This window comes from Python bivittatus, unplaced genomic scaffold (genome assembly GCF_059951505.1).
Source record: "Python bivittatus isolate LINGU-HERP-01145 unplaced genomic scaffold, Pbiv_v1 ctg000410_np1212, whole genome shotgun sequence".
Taxonomy (NCBI): domain Eukaryota; kingdom Metazoa; phylum Chordata; class Lepidosauria; order Squamata; family Pythonidae; genus Python; species Python bivittatus.
The window spans coordinates 14,964,119-14,978,897 of NW_028277067.1; the positions used below are offsets into that span (position 1 = coordinate 14,964,119).

Genomic DNA, 14,779 nt, shown 5'->3' on the forward strand with positions numbered 1-14,779 from the left:
GAACAGCAGCACGGACTCCTCGCCTGAAGCCGGAGAAGAGACCAGTGTTTTCCTGCCTCTCGGTAACATCGTTTTTGGAAGACATTCTAAAGTTTGTTTCGTTTTGCTCCCTCGCTGGGGCCTGTGGATGGGAAGGGCCGGTGCGACCAGTCCGACGAGACAAGAGCCCTTTACTTTTAAGAAGAGTAAGAAGAAGAAGAAAAGATGGCCGCATAAAGGTGCAATGCCGGCAGCACGTCATTAGCCACACAGTGAGGGGGAGGGAGCTATCACCACGTGGCACTAAAGTGTGGCATCGGTGGCTGCTGGGCTGTAGAGGGGCAGGCAACCACATCTGGAGCCAAGCAATGAGGCCACGTGGTATGGAGCTGTGGCTTTTGGAGGCACGGTAGAAATAGCCACATGGCACGTTCAGAGTGTGGCAGCAAAGGGAAGGGTGACCCGCAGGGGGTGCAAGTGGGTGGGACAGTGATGTGGCAAGAGGCATCCTGAGAGGGAGGCACAAAGAGCCACGGGGCGCAGAGCCCTGGCATCAGAAGGGTTAACCCAGCCATGCAAATTGGTTGATGTGCAACTCCACTCAAAATATCCAGCAGACCAGGCCAACATCACTCAGTATTGTTGGTGTAACTTTGCCCGTGTCCATTTTGTTCTTAGTTTCACCCCTTGCACCTGGTCTCTCGTATCAGAACGATGGCTGGCTCCTTCCCACCTTGTTCCGTGGTCTAGCTATTCCTATTGTTTTCTAGTCTTTCTAGGGATTTCTGCCACCTCTTCCCACACACTTGTAGCCTTCAGAGTCCAGCCCCAGCCCCCTTTTTTTTAGGCTGCAGGGAGCCACATAATCTCTCTCAGAATAGTTGCTCATGTAGATTTCTTGGTCCTGTATTTTTCCCAGGCTAGGCAGGGGGCAAGAGTGCTTGCTGAGAACAGGCACTTCCCCCTGGAGATACAAGCACTTGCAACCTTGGTCACACCTTTCCAGCATCATCCTTGCCCTGCGTTTTCCAACAAGGGCCACAAGTTCCCCTTGTTTAATAAAAGCAAAGCTGAAACTTTTAAGGTTTGGTGAATATCCTGGCTGCCCACATAAAAGTTTATTTGCAGAGGGGGCCTACCACCAGTTGGATTTTTTTTTTCCTTTTTTTGCATGCCTGGGTTAATTGTGTGATCATGAATGGGAAAGGGTACATTGCTGGTCTCAACAGGTGTCAGATGTGCAAGTTACCCAACATCATGGAAATGGGTATGTGTGTGCCAGGATCCACATGGTGCACAAATACGGCGTGGCTCAAAAAAGCAGTGTGCTACGCCATGTTGTTTATGACTGTGGGAAGAGGAGGACTTTGCTGTCTGGCACAGAAATACAGTTTTCAAGGAGCAAGAATAGGTCAGCTGCATGGCCCAGGTGTGACAGGGTGGTGGTGGCAGCTAGCGGTAGTTATAGAGTCACAGCATAGGTGAGGTGCTGAAATGGGGCTGCCCCAAGGCCTACAGCCACAGTACGAGTCCTGCAGACTGCCCCACAGCTCGTAATCCCTGACATGAAGATTGGGAAAGTAGGCAAGTCAAGGGGTGCCCCCACCCCCCTTTCCTTCTCCCCTGGGAAAGAGCAACCTACTAAGGATCCCAGCAAAGAGCAGCAGCAAGAACCCCCTTGATCCAATCTGTATCCTGCAAAAAAGCTGTCCATTAGCTGAGTCCTGGCATTAGCCGTGTGTGTGTGTCGGGGTGTGTGTAGGGTGAGGTGGGGGGAAAGAGCAATTTATGGAGCAGCCCCACCCCATACACTGGACACTTTTGTTTCTTTGGCAGCTGAGCATACGGGAGGGGGAAGGGATGCTCCAACCACAGCACAGATGTGGTCAGTATCTAAGATTCCCACCCCACCCTCACTCCAAGTTCGGGCTGGTAGTAGGAAAACATGATAATGCTGAAGTAGAGCAGAGGAGACCCAGAGTGGGAGAATTTACCCCTATCCTACATTCTGCCCCTTTCCAGCTCCTTTCGTCTTTGCTACTGTCTGGAGCTAGAATGTTGCCACAGATACTCCACAGGTAGAAGAACATAAGAGATGCCCCCCTCAAACTTTGCTGGGGAAATACTCAAATGCACATCTCCGCATTCGGAAGTACAGAAATATGAGTCATGTGCAAATGGAAGTGATTCTGAAATGAAAGTAAGATGAAGCCTGTTGCTGAACCTGAGAATGCAAGGTGTGGAGCAGGAGCACAAGAGCATGGAGGCACAACATGCATGAACCAAACCACAAGTTGTATGAAGGAACAGTATTTGCACACTGCCATGGTCAGGATTGTGTGTACTCTGTGGTAGAAAGAGATGGGGCAAGGAAGAGCCATTTATTTAGCTGCATATTATGTATTCTGAGTGTCCTGGGTTTGTCCATTAATGAGCCCTATAATATACAAGCATCAAATATGATCAGGTTTCCTATGGGTACTGTACAGACTTTAGATGAGACATTCAAGTGGTCTCTATGAAAAGTATTAATCATATTAACAGGAAGTGATTGGTAGTGTCTGAAATTATTTTAGGCAAGCCAATGCCTTTGATTAGTGATCACCACACCAGGTATCAAGAATGGCTTGCAAATGCAGACTACCATCTATCTTTATACTGTAGTGAAGATGTAGGATACTGCACTTCAGCTGAAACATAGCTTGGTTTATGTGCAGGTCATTTAAATGCACAACACTTTATGGGAACCAGCCCACCTTCTTCTGCGCCATCGTAGGATCAAGCCACACACAACTTATTCCGTGCCAGAACTAAATGGCGAAGGCAGATGCACCACAGAACTAAGCGAAGTTGTCTAATAGGAGTCAATTTTTACAGTAAAAAAAAATCATTCCACAAGGTTTTGGCCATATTAGCAGAGGTGTGTCCCATTTCCTTTTATATAGCTCTTTATCCACAACCCTTTGCGTAGGATCAGCACATCCAATCTCTTCCCAACAGAATCAGAACACAAAGGACCACCCCACCCATCAAGTCACTTTGAACAGTCTTGCAACTGGCCCTGTTTATGGAATATCAACATGTGCTATTTCCTGACAGCTGTTGTTATACCCCTGAAGTAACCTGGGACAGGTGGATCATAGGTGTATCCCATGCACTAGTGCTGCTCATTTCCCTTCTTCAGGACAATGCTGACATCGCTCCCTCAATACTGTCGATTCCAAGCAATCCTGGATACAGAATTCCAATAGCACTGATGTGGGGTGCAGCCTCTCAAAAAGGGCAAACTCACACTTTTGTCAACAAGCACGCCTAGTGGCACCCTTGATTTCTAGCCAGTGCATGCCCAGCACACAAACCAGACAAGAGCTTTCCTCTTATGCCTGGGTTTGGTACTATTTATTTATTTATTAATTATTAAATTTGTATGCTGCCCATCTCCCCCAATGGGGAGATCAAAGATGCTTCCTGCCTTCCTAAAAAGGTTATGTGCAATGGGAATCAGCAGTGCACCAACTTTTATCAAATATACCATTTAGTTTAAGTCAAGCTTGATTTTTGGTGACTTCATAGACATGTCTATGTAGTTTTCTTGGCAACAGTAGCATTCTGCCATTGTTTTCTTCTGGGATGGCTGACATCCCAGTATAGCCTACTATCTTGGTATCTCCTGAAGGTGTCCCTTCTATGTACTAGTCTGGACCAATCTAGCTTATCTTTGAAGTCCAAAGTCAGACAAATGCTGCTACTAGGACCCATTTCCCTGCATCCATTCTCTGCTTCCCTTGAAAATTCAGAGAGCAAGTTTCTAGCAGTTAATAATTATTATATTTATCCAAAAAGAAGACATTAAATTTAAGACACCCTTCCCAGACAAAAGGAAGATGGGGTGGGGTGGGGTGGGGAGAGAGAGAGCGAGAGAACGAGAACAAAAATCCTGTGTGATGCCCATCTTCCCCACCTTGTCAATCTAGGCTGCCAACTCAGCTGAAACCATGCCTGGAGATTCTTCCTACCCACCAATAAATGCTTGCATGTGACACATCTGTATATGCACACGCATGCATGCATGTGGAGATATTTACCTACAGAAGCCACATCCCAAAAATGGCCAGGACGGGACACAAAATTGTCTTGTTAACTTACACTCAATCTGCATAAACCAGCCATTCTCACACAAAAAACATACATATATATTCCCTTTCCTTCTTCCAGCAAAAACAGCCAAAAAGAAAGTAACAATAACATAAGGGAGGATAAAAATAAACCTGATGGAGGAGGAGAAATGGGAAGAGGTCACTGAACCAGAAAAAGGTGAAAAGAGAAAAGCAGGAACAAGAGCAAATGGAAATAAGGCAAGGAAATAACTGAACGGGGATGAAAAGAGAGAAAAGCCCTATTTGGCATCACAAATAAGGTTGAAGTTCACCAGGTGAACAGCCCCTCACAAGTGATGGCTTATCTTCCAAGGCACCCATGCTTTTCAGTAGCTATGTCTATAAATTCCTCTCAGGTAATATTAAGAGCCCACTCCAATTCACAAGTAATTATTGGGAGGAGGAACCCAATCTTCCTACCAGATAAGTATGGCACTCAAATGATCTGGACAATATATAATTACAACCACCCCCCCCTCCAAAGATCTGGAAGTCGAGGAGGGAAAGAGTCCATAAAATTTCTAATGAGCCAGGCAGAAACTTGAAGCCCTCCCCAGAGAATATGTTTTGCAAAGTAAGCAAATATATGCAGATTTCATTTTCTTGTAGCAGGTCTTTTTTTTCTTTTTAACGGCAGAGTACTTAACAATCCTGGTAATTGTGGAGATGTACAGAGCAAGCTGTTACATGGTTCGATGAACTGATGTGCAAATAGCAGCTGCTACATAAGGGCCATCAGCAACAACAGGGAGGATGAGGGATGGGCGCAGGTAGAAGCTGCTGCACTATTGGATGACCAGTACCAGCCATCTGAGTGGCAAAGCTGGTGGCTATGCTGATGGAGAATGAAGAGCAAGTGTATGTGTACAACTATAAACACACACACCCGGGAAGTGATGATACACAGGTTAAGTGTTCATACACTCATGTCAGTGCTGTTGGCTGGATATATGAAATGGGCAAATTGCTACATGGCAACGCAACAGAGAAAAGTGCACACCCACGAGGGTGCCCAGGCAGGCTTTGGTGAGCTTCTCCAAGATCCCCCACTCTACCCTCACCCCCACAGGGTCTCTCTTCACCGCTTCCCCTGTGCCCGGCCCCGCAGCTGCAACCCCTCCACCTCCTTTGTTCTCCCCATGGTGGAGGTCCATTGTACATTCAGGCAAGAGGCTCCCCCGGGGCAGGGCAGTTTCCCCCATCACCTCTCCAGAAAGAACTTGAGGGCACGGGCGATGTTCATGCGATGCCCAACTCGCGTCACGCCCAGGTCAATGAAATCTTCCTTGGTGAGCGAAGGCAGGTGAGAGCCATCGATTTCGTTGTCCAGGAATCGATCACGGTGTTCCCCCAGCTTCAGGTACTCCAGCCAGTCAGCCACATCATATTTAGTCCAGAAAGGCAGCGGCTTGGAGCCAAACGGCTTGTCCGTGGCTGGAGGCAGGAAGTGGGTCGGAGACAGGGAGCGGCTGCCTGAAGGGAAGCTGGGGAAGGGATGCTCACCCCCAGAAGTGGGTGAACCACGGAGGTCAAAGACGCCAGTATAGATGGGCACAGAAGGCAGGATGGGAAGAGAGGAAGGCCTTGGGGTGGGGCTAATCTTGTGCTCACTGGGCAGGGCAGCTGGGCTGGGGGCCCGTCGCAGGGCAGGACGGATGTCAAAGTCCACACTTTTGGGATGCTTGCCCTGGGGGGACTTAGGCCAGTTGTGGAAAAGGCTGCTTACAGGCTTGGAGGAAATCAGTGATGGGGATGTCTCATCTGGAAGCCTGCAGGGAAAGAAGACAAGGAAGGTGAGATGATTAGCATCTACCATGTTCCCTGCTGGAAGAGAATTAGGTAGGAATTCTTAGTCTAGGCAGGTGCTTCCAATGAATTTACTCCTATGGTCTTTTACTGACATATTTCTCCAAGGTGCAGAGTTCAGGGTACAGTAGAGATAATGCTTAAAGTCATTAATATTCAGAAAAAGTAATAGATCCTTTAATATTAATCTTGTATTTATTTACATTATCCCAAGGATGGGGCACCCCACTTGAGTGTTGGGATTACTACTAAAGAAGTCCCAATCAATTTGGATGATAGCAGCTAGGAATTCTGGGAACTGAATCCCAACACATCTGAAGGGTGCCATTTTGAAGAAAATCTACTTTGTTGCTAACTTGGGAGAATCTGTAGGAAAATCTGGAATCTGTGGTAGATAAAGAGCATTGCTGCAAAGAAAATGTAACATGATTGTACATTATTGGAATATCTGCTTTATAGTCCTTGATGAGACCAAGGGATATCACTACTGTGGAATAGGAATCAGCTGAGGCAAGAAACTCGTGCCAGACGTGCCTCAACCGGGATACAGGAATAGTATATGGCACTGGAGGAACTGCACTGTATTCTCCCAGCACTGATGTGACTGTGGATGAATGAAATAATGGAGCAAATGAAATTTTGTGATGTAACTGTGTTGAATGGGAAGGAGAGAGGCTACAGACCCCCAGTGCCCATGTCCCTCTATACCCATGTGTGTTTATAGGTGTATGTATGCATGCAATGTCTACAATATAACAGTAGCTAATTTGAAGGAGCAGAAGAAGGTGCAGACAGGTTTAATAACGAAAGAGATGAACCAGGGGTAGAAGATTCTATGACACAAAAGGGCAAAGATCTAAGGATAAGCCCATAATCAGCAAGTTAGCGATACAAAAATAGATGACTGGATCTGTTCCACTACCCATTCCTTTTCTAAAGAACCAAAAAATCAAGAGCTCTGACCTTCCAAAATGTGCTAGGATCTATGAATCCAAAGTTGTGCTGGAAAGAATGCAAGCCTGGATAACAACTGTTATCATCCCCCACTGGAAGTTGGGGGGCATCATATCAGGTACCACCAGGTTGGGACAGGCCTTTCTTCCTAGGAATCCTTCAACTCAAATATCGGTTATACTGGCTTGCTGCTTTTTAGTCTTCCCCTAAAGCTGCAGTTCAGAATAGAGATCTGTACACTGATTATTAAAAAAAAAAAAGAAAAAAAAAGCTTTTTCCTAAAATTCATTTGAGAGATGGGGTGGGTTAAGAACTTTTCCTTTTGTGTTTATGTCCAATACAATTCTGTCTTCTGCTCTCCCAGTTGTTAGGCTTACTGTCTTCTCCTCCCCTAAGCAGTCCAAGCAAAGAGGAGGAGGACAGTAAAAGATCTTGCATGAAACACTGAGTTGGCTCTGACGGCAATACTTGGCCCGCTTCAGACCTGGAATCAATGAAGTACATGTTAGAATGCAGTCTAATCCTTTGCAATGCAAGAGTTTCACGGCAAGCACAAAAGAAGATTCAGCAGGCACACCTGGTGGAATGGAGTTCAGTTAAATCGTGAAATTCACTAGCACAAGATGGTGCAATGGATCTCAACTTGGATTGCCTTAAAGGAAATTAGACAAATCCCAGAAGTATAAGGCTAGCAAAGGCTACGAGTCATACTGGCTAAATGGCACTGAATATTGGTTGCTGGGAAACAGAAGTGGGGAGAGATAGTTATTTTCATATGCTATTTAGAGGATTCTGGGTTTTAAATTTGAAATCCACCCAGAGAACTTCTGATACTGTACAGAATAAAACTAAAACCACCAAATGTACACACAAACCTGGTTAGCTACTTGGGGAAACAGAGATAGACTAGACAGACTTTTGCTTTTACAATTCCTCCCAAACAAATGTGAAAACCACTACACTAGAAATGATTTTCACAGACTTTCACCTCCAAGTGGGAAATCTCACTGCTGACACATGCATGGAAATATTTGTTTGTACCACACAGCCCACATTATCTTCTGATTCACTACAGCTAACGCAGCCATGTATGAAACCCATTAGGGTTGCAATATGTCGCCTAAGTGCGTTGCACACAGAAAACAGAGGCGGCTTGTGAAACCTTGGGTTACTTCCAGCTTTGGGGCTCAAGATGCTGCAAGGCCTACCTGACCATTCCTCCAAAAAACCAGGAATCTGGAAAAAGGCATTGCGTAACTATCACAAGGTTCTAGTGGCATAAGGAACTACCTTGAAAATGCGCACCCCAAACACGGCCTCTATCTATATCCTTGGTATGGAATGACTTTCACATGAAATCTCCAAAAACAGGTATCAGGCTAATAAGCTTGCTTACTTCTTTCACTAATATAACTGACTGAACTAGGGAATTAATTGTATCTTTTTAAAGGTATGCATGTACAAAAAGGAATTCTGCTTAACTGCAAGATTCCTGGTATATATGTTTATATCTGGTTTGGCTTTTTTTTAGGGCACGCCATATAATGTGTATCTTATTTGTAGATTGTTATTTGTTAGCATATTGCAAATTCTAAAACTGGACATTTGGGGAAAATCCCTGATTATCATCAGTCGGAAGACATCTTTGCCTAAGTATGTCCATGTATAGACAATAAAAAGTCTACGATGCATGAGCAAGTTGTGAACATACGCATACAAGGGGAATTTATAAATACATACATGCCTTTGTAATCATGCCATTTTGGACATGAGTGCTTGATTGTACACAGGATGGCCGTGTGTGCCTAACAATTTGAAATCTATTCTGCCTGCACATAAGAGCAACCAGAGGAATGCACAAAATGGTCAACATGTGCACACAGCTGCAAGCCAGAGTTGTACAGCAAACATAAGTACGAGAAGGTACCATGAGTACGCACCGCTATTTGGACATGAAGTATGAACTGCTTTGCATGTGGCACAACCTTGCCGTGTGCTTGCCAGCATTCCAAATGACATAATGGTGGTCAAAAAAACAAACAGAAAAGAACAGAAATCATAAAAAAGCAAGCACTGACGGGAGAATGAGAAAAGGAGACAAACCCAACTGAAACACGAGATGCAGCATGCACGGGGCTGGCTTCCTGCTTCCTGCTCCTCCTCCTGCTCCAGCCGACTAATACCTTTGCCTCTGCAGGGAGCTGGGTCTCTCGGAACTGAAGGAAGCCACAGCGTCAGGTGGCCGTGACCACGACACCCCGCCCATCTGCTGCAGCTTGGTGCTCAGCTCACTAATGATGCTAGCTTTCACGGTGGACATGGGCGATGCCTTAGGCTCCTCCCACGGCAGTGGAGATTTCTGCGGCAGCTCTTTGCCAGGTTCAATGGCTGCTGGCTGCTGGTGGTACGGCAGGGCAGGTGTGAGGGCAAACATGTTCTCAGTACATGCCGAAACTGAGATGGTGGAGCTGGTAGGGGTAGCCACCGGCAAGCGGCCTGGGAATGGCCGGGAGCGCAGTTTGGTCTGCAGTGGACTCTTGTCTATGCTGCTGCCACCGCCGCCACCGCCTACTCCACCACCACTGCCGCTGCTCCCCCCAAAAGCCTGGCCATCCAAGTAGGTGATGTAGGTGTCCAAGAGTTCTGTGCCCTCCCCAGACATGCTGGACAGCGTTGAGACACTGCTGATGGTCTCTAAGTGATGGTCGCTGCTACTTCGACTGTCCACCTCCTCGATTCCCGAGTCAGTTACTGCTTCAGGTGCTTCCGCTGCAGGGATGGCGATGGATGAAACCACAGAAGAAAAGTTGACATGAGGGGATTCCTTGGTTTCTGCTGTACCAGCCTGGGTCAAGGTGGCCACCTCACTGTCATAGGAGGTCAGGCTAGACGCCGTAGAATCTAAGGTGGCAGGGGCGGGTGGAGCAGCCGGAGGGGCTACTGCTGGGGGCAGTTCATTAGCAGCTTTGGGGGGAGATTCGGGTTTATCAAAGCTATTGGAGAACTCAAGGGGTGGAGGAAGCGGCTCTGTGAAGACAAATTCATCATCGACGTCAATGGAAGGGGCAGGTGGGGGCAGCACCAACAGCGGGAGTCCATTCTCTTCAGCCACTCGCTCCATTGGCGGGGCAGCCACTTCAACTTTCCCACTCTCATGGCTGCTTTCTTCTTCCTCCTCCTCCTCTTCCTCCTCTGCTGGGCGGCAGTTCTCCACAAAACGCACATGCAGCTCTAGCTTCTCTCCTTCTTCAGGCCGTTTTTCCCAAGGAGTGGCTCTGGCTGAGGTTGGAGGTGGTTGCTGCTCAGGTGGGTGATCTTGGGGGGTCTCTTGCTCCTTCCGGGGTGACGCAGGCCGCTGGTGATGAGGCTGCTGCTCTGATGTCCCCCAGAGGCGCAAGATGGAACTGCTGGGAGACTCAGGAGTTTTAGGGGCCTCCCCGAAACGGGGAGAGGATGGGCGCGAGTGCCTTTCTTCTCGGCTCTCTTGCTGTGACTGGGACTCCTTTAAGGCCCGCTCACGTGCTACTAATGCTAGTCCCAAGGGGGATCCAGGATCTAAAATCTTGCCAGTCAGCGGGTGAATGAGAGGAGTTGAATGGGGCTGGAGTTGTGGCAAGAAACTTGAACACACTGAAGTGAAGGCACTGGTCGTGCTGGCTCCATATGTTTTAGCGCTGCGAGACTGAAGATAACTGGGGCCACTCCCACCACCGCTGCTACTGCCAAAGCCAGGAGCCATGTTTAGTTGGATGTATGGCTCGCTGGAAAACATACCTTCATCAATGGATTTGGAATGGCGGAGACGGGGAACAGGCATCTGCTGGGACTCATCATCTGGTTGCTCAGTGGAGAGGAAGAGGGCAGACTTGCGGCGAGCCTCACTGTACCACTCACGGTCTCGTCGGGCAGCCCCAACTAGGGCTGCCCCAAACTGACTGGTGAAATCCATGCTGTTATGAAGCTGGAGTGATGGGACAGGCACCACAGGCTCTGGCTGGGTCTCTGCCTCCATGCTGCTTCCCTGGCTACTACGCCCGCTGCTGCTGGTTGAAGGAGCCTTAATTATGATGGTGGGTATCGGGATGGAGCTCTTCTCTGACGGTGCGGATGACGGGGATGCTGAGGATGATGCTTGCATCTGGGAAGAGGGGGTACCCTGCTGCTGGCGCTGCTCATCCTCCACTTTGGTCTGCTTGACCAGTGGACCTTTGCGGCGCATGGGCTTGGTGGGAACATACATAGCGGTGCTGGTAGCCCGTGGGGGCAGATTATAATATCGCAGGTCAGGCGTGTGGCCCCTCCAGCCACGTGCAGTGGACCCTTCGGCTCCTTGCTCAGACTCTTGGCGGTAAAGAGACATTTTGTCACGGACACGGGGAGGTGGCTCATATGGCGGGTCCTGATGAAGAGAAGCCGAGTACAACTTGGCCTCTGTGCTGGGATTGAAGGTTGAGCGGGCGGAGGGAGTAACTCGACCAGATGCGGAGGGTGAAGTACTGCTGTATGGAGGATCGGGAGGGGAGGTGGTTGGAGGTGGGGGAATGTCTTCAGAACCAGGGACCGAAAGGCTGCGGCTGAACTTCATAACAGGGGGAGCGAGGTAGGGCTTCTCATCCTCAGCTGCTCCTGTGGAGGGAAGTAATGCTACCATCACTGCATATAGCTAGAAGAGGATTATTTCCTCCCTCCTGCCTCAGCTCTTATTTATTTAGATGTGATGTTGACATGTTTCACATTTACTATAACCCAATTCCATAAGAATGTTTTCTTTTACTGACTGTTGTTGTCCCTAAGACATAAAAAGCTTTTCCCCACTAACCCACCATATGATAAATGTTTAAAGTGGTTAGGCTATTCTGTGACAATTACTGTTCCATGGGTAACATGGCCACGCCTTGTTGGATTTCAGCAGCAGCACATTTTTGTTCACTGTAGCCACAGATGGGGGCTGGCTGGTGGATTTCTGTCAAACACATGCACAACTTACATATACGCACTGTCTGTTGACACTGTGCATGAATCCATAGGCACATGCAAAGAAAACTTCCCTCCTTCCCCTCTTCTGTAGTGAAGTCAATGTTTCTAAGGATGGAGGATACCTACTAACTTAATGAGGTTGGAGCTGCTGCTGATTTTCTAGAAAGTGACCACAGAATCCTTTCAGTGCAGAAGCCAGTGTCATATGGTCTAGCTTCTGTTCTGAGAGGGCTCCACAGACATCAAACCTTTCAGGAAGAGACTAATTTCCTGAGTTCTTGTTTCTTGCAAGGCCTAATAAGCGTATAGCCCACTCAGTACAAAGGAAAGAACGTCAGACAATCTGTCCTCCACACTGAGAGGGCTCTTGCTGCTAGACCTTCCCCCCCACCCAAAAGGAGTTTCCAGGAAATTGGCAGCAGATGATATACTGATAAGTCAGAAAAAGGCAGACAAATAGGAAAGGGAGAATGACTGGGGTGTCTGTGGCAGGCCAAAGACCTTAGAGAACCGCAGTCCTCCTCCTAACTTTCTTCTCCAGGCTCAAATACAGTTCCTATTTCACTCCCTCTAGACCCCATCTCACCAATAGATTTCTGGCGAAGCATCATGCCAGGGGGATGGCTAGTTGGTAAGTATGATGGACGCTCATAGCTGGTCTGACCAAGACGGTGTTGTTCAAAACTGGGCTGAAAGAAAAGAAAAGAAAAAAAAAAAAACAAGAGAGAAGAAGGCCAAGAACTGGTAAGAGAAGATGAAATGATGAAGCATTTACAGGACTTAGTAACCACCATAGTAATTATTTCTTTTACTAGTAGTGAATTCAGTTGACAAATGCCTCCCCTCCCCAAATGAAACCAATACAGAGCTACTAGGAAACCCAAGAAGTACTTGATTGGACAAGTCCCAAGAATTGGACCCATAACCCCTGCCCCCTCCCCAGTTGCCAGTCAGAAAAAGCAAGAGAGGAAGAGTGGTGGAGTAAGAGTTTAATAGCCTGCTTGAGGACAATGGCTAAAATCTTCAATAGGAGCACTGCTATTAGGAGAATGAATATCCTGCAACGTTTTCTTACACATCCCCAATATCAAATAATTACAATAATGTTTTGATATACAATATTTCAACAATTCTTACATTATTAGCATTGCTTAGTAACATTACCTACTCAATTACACATTCAAAACACCTTTTCCAAGATGTCAGAGTTTTATATGTGGCTCTCCTTCTTCCCTATTTTATTTTCACAGCAGATTGTCGAAGCAGACTTGCCCAAGAGAGTATGACTGGCAGTGTGATGGAATGGAATTATGAAGGCCAGGCTCAGGGAGATAAGCATGTTCTTAGTTCACCGCAAGAGTGTGGGAACTTCAAGAGGATGAGCCTGGCACCTCCCTGAGGAATTCACGGTGTTGTGGCTGGCTGGCTTGGGAGCTGGGGTTCAGTCTGGGGAGATTCTTGCTAGAGGTTGTAGCTAATAAACACAGCTGAACTGATTTTGCACTGTCTCTTGGAGTTCCTTGGGCTAACCTGACATCAATCTCCCCAGACTGAACCCCAACTCCCAAGCCAGCCAGCCATAACACTGTGAATTCCTCAGGGAGGTGCCAGCCTCATCCTCTTGAAGTTCCTGCGCTCTTGCGGTGAACTAAGAAAACGCTTATCTCCCTGAGCCTGGCCTTCATAATTCCATCCCATCACAGGTAGAGGTCCACAGTCACCAAAGACATTTTGTGATTGAACAGAGATCTGAACTCAGATCCTCTGCAATGAAGACAGCTCAGCAAACTAACAGTTATAGAATTCGAGCTCTGTGGGTGTGTCGAACGGTCAATCTTCCGTTCTAAAAGAGATTCTAATCTGGAGAATTGAACTAGGACCTCACAACTCCTCATGGATACAGCTGCACTATCTTCAGTACCATCAATCTCTTTCTAAAACTAAATGGGATTTTCCCAACTTTGTGGGAAAATCTGGATGGCCAGCGGAAGACCTAGGTTGAAATACTTCCAGACAAACAAGATTTTGGACTTGAGCAATAAAAGCATCCAACCCTATCCCTTTCAATGCTTTCTTTCCTTTGTTCTTCCAGGTACTGCACATCTGGGAGCTTGCATGTACATAACCTCAATCTCTGGCTCTCTCCAACAGCAGTTTCTCACACACCTTTCCAGTTACAGGTAGCGAGTTCAACATGTTAGAAATACAAGAAAATTGTTCTTTAAGAGGAGGCAACAAACATTCACATCCCTCCTGCCAAATTCAATATTCAGTGGGGTCTAGCCAAGGTTTCTTCAGCCCAGCAGGCAACCCAAGTACCTTTCAGAGTCCTGATGACATTAAAAACTATTACAGCATCACCGCATTTTTAAATAAAGAATTCCTTAAAATGTAAGCATTAGGTAGCAGAATCAATCAGATGCTATTTCCAGGGGCATTCAACCAATGATGACAGTGGATGGCAATGGGTAGGCCTACTGTTGCTCATTTGGCATGCCCTCATTTGACATGTATCCACAAAGTCTGATTCAGTTGCCTGGTGCATATAGTTAGGAATTATTGATTTACATTTCCTATGTGTGCATAGGAAAATATATTCAGATGCCTTGATGTGTCTATACCTACAAAGATCAGAATGGTGCAAGCCATGGTATTCCCCGTGATACTCTATGAAAGCAAAAGTTGGACTTTGAAGAGACAAGATAGAAAGAGTATTGACTTTTTGAACTTTGCTTTGTTGGAGAGAATACCAGGGACAGCCAAGAAAACAAACAAATGGATCGTCAAACCAACCAACCCAGAATTCTCACTTGAGGCACAAATGACCAGGCTCAAATTATCCTACTTCAGACATATTATGCAAAGACCCAGCTCCCTGGAGAAGGCTGTAATGCTGGGAAAGGTGG

At 47.0% G+C, this 14,779-nt stretch overlaps 1 protein-coding gene across 10 annotated transcripts in view; it reads right to left on the bottom strand.

The window, feature by feature from the left end:
* Positions 1–4,715: 4,715 nt before the first annotated feature.
* Positions 4,716–14,779, bottom strand: part of SHANK1 (SH3 and multiple ankyrin repeat domains 1) — a 91,229-nt gene continuing 81,165 nt past the window's right edge. For 5 of the 10 annotated variants that reach the window (XM_088143568.1, XM_088143571.1, XM_088143569.1 and 2 more), the window contains 3 exons: positions 12,460–12,562; positions 9,080–11,522; positions 4,716–5,905 (listed from right to left, as the gene is read on the bottom strand). In XM_088143568.1, coding sequence (XP_087999694.1) covers positions 5,338–5,905; positions 9,080–11,522; positions 12,460–12,562 — 3,114 coding nt within the window. In that variant the 3' untranslated portion in view covers positions 4,716–5,337. Of the gene's footprint in view, positions 5,906–5,952; positions 7,381–8,999; positions 11,523–12,459; positions 12,563–14,779 lie in introns of those variants that run through there. The other 5 variants (XR_015796647.1, XR_015796648.1, XR_015796645.1 and 2 more) reach the window with 5 other exon arrangements.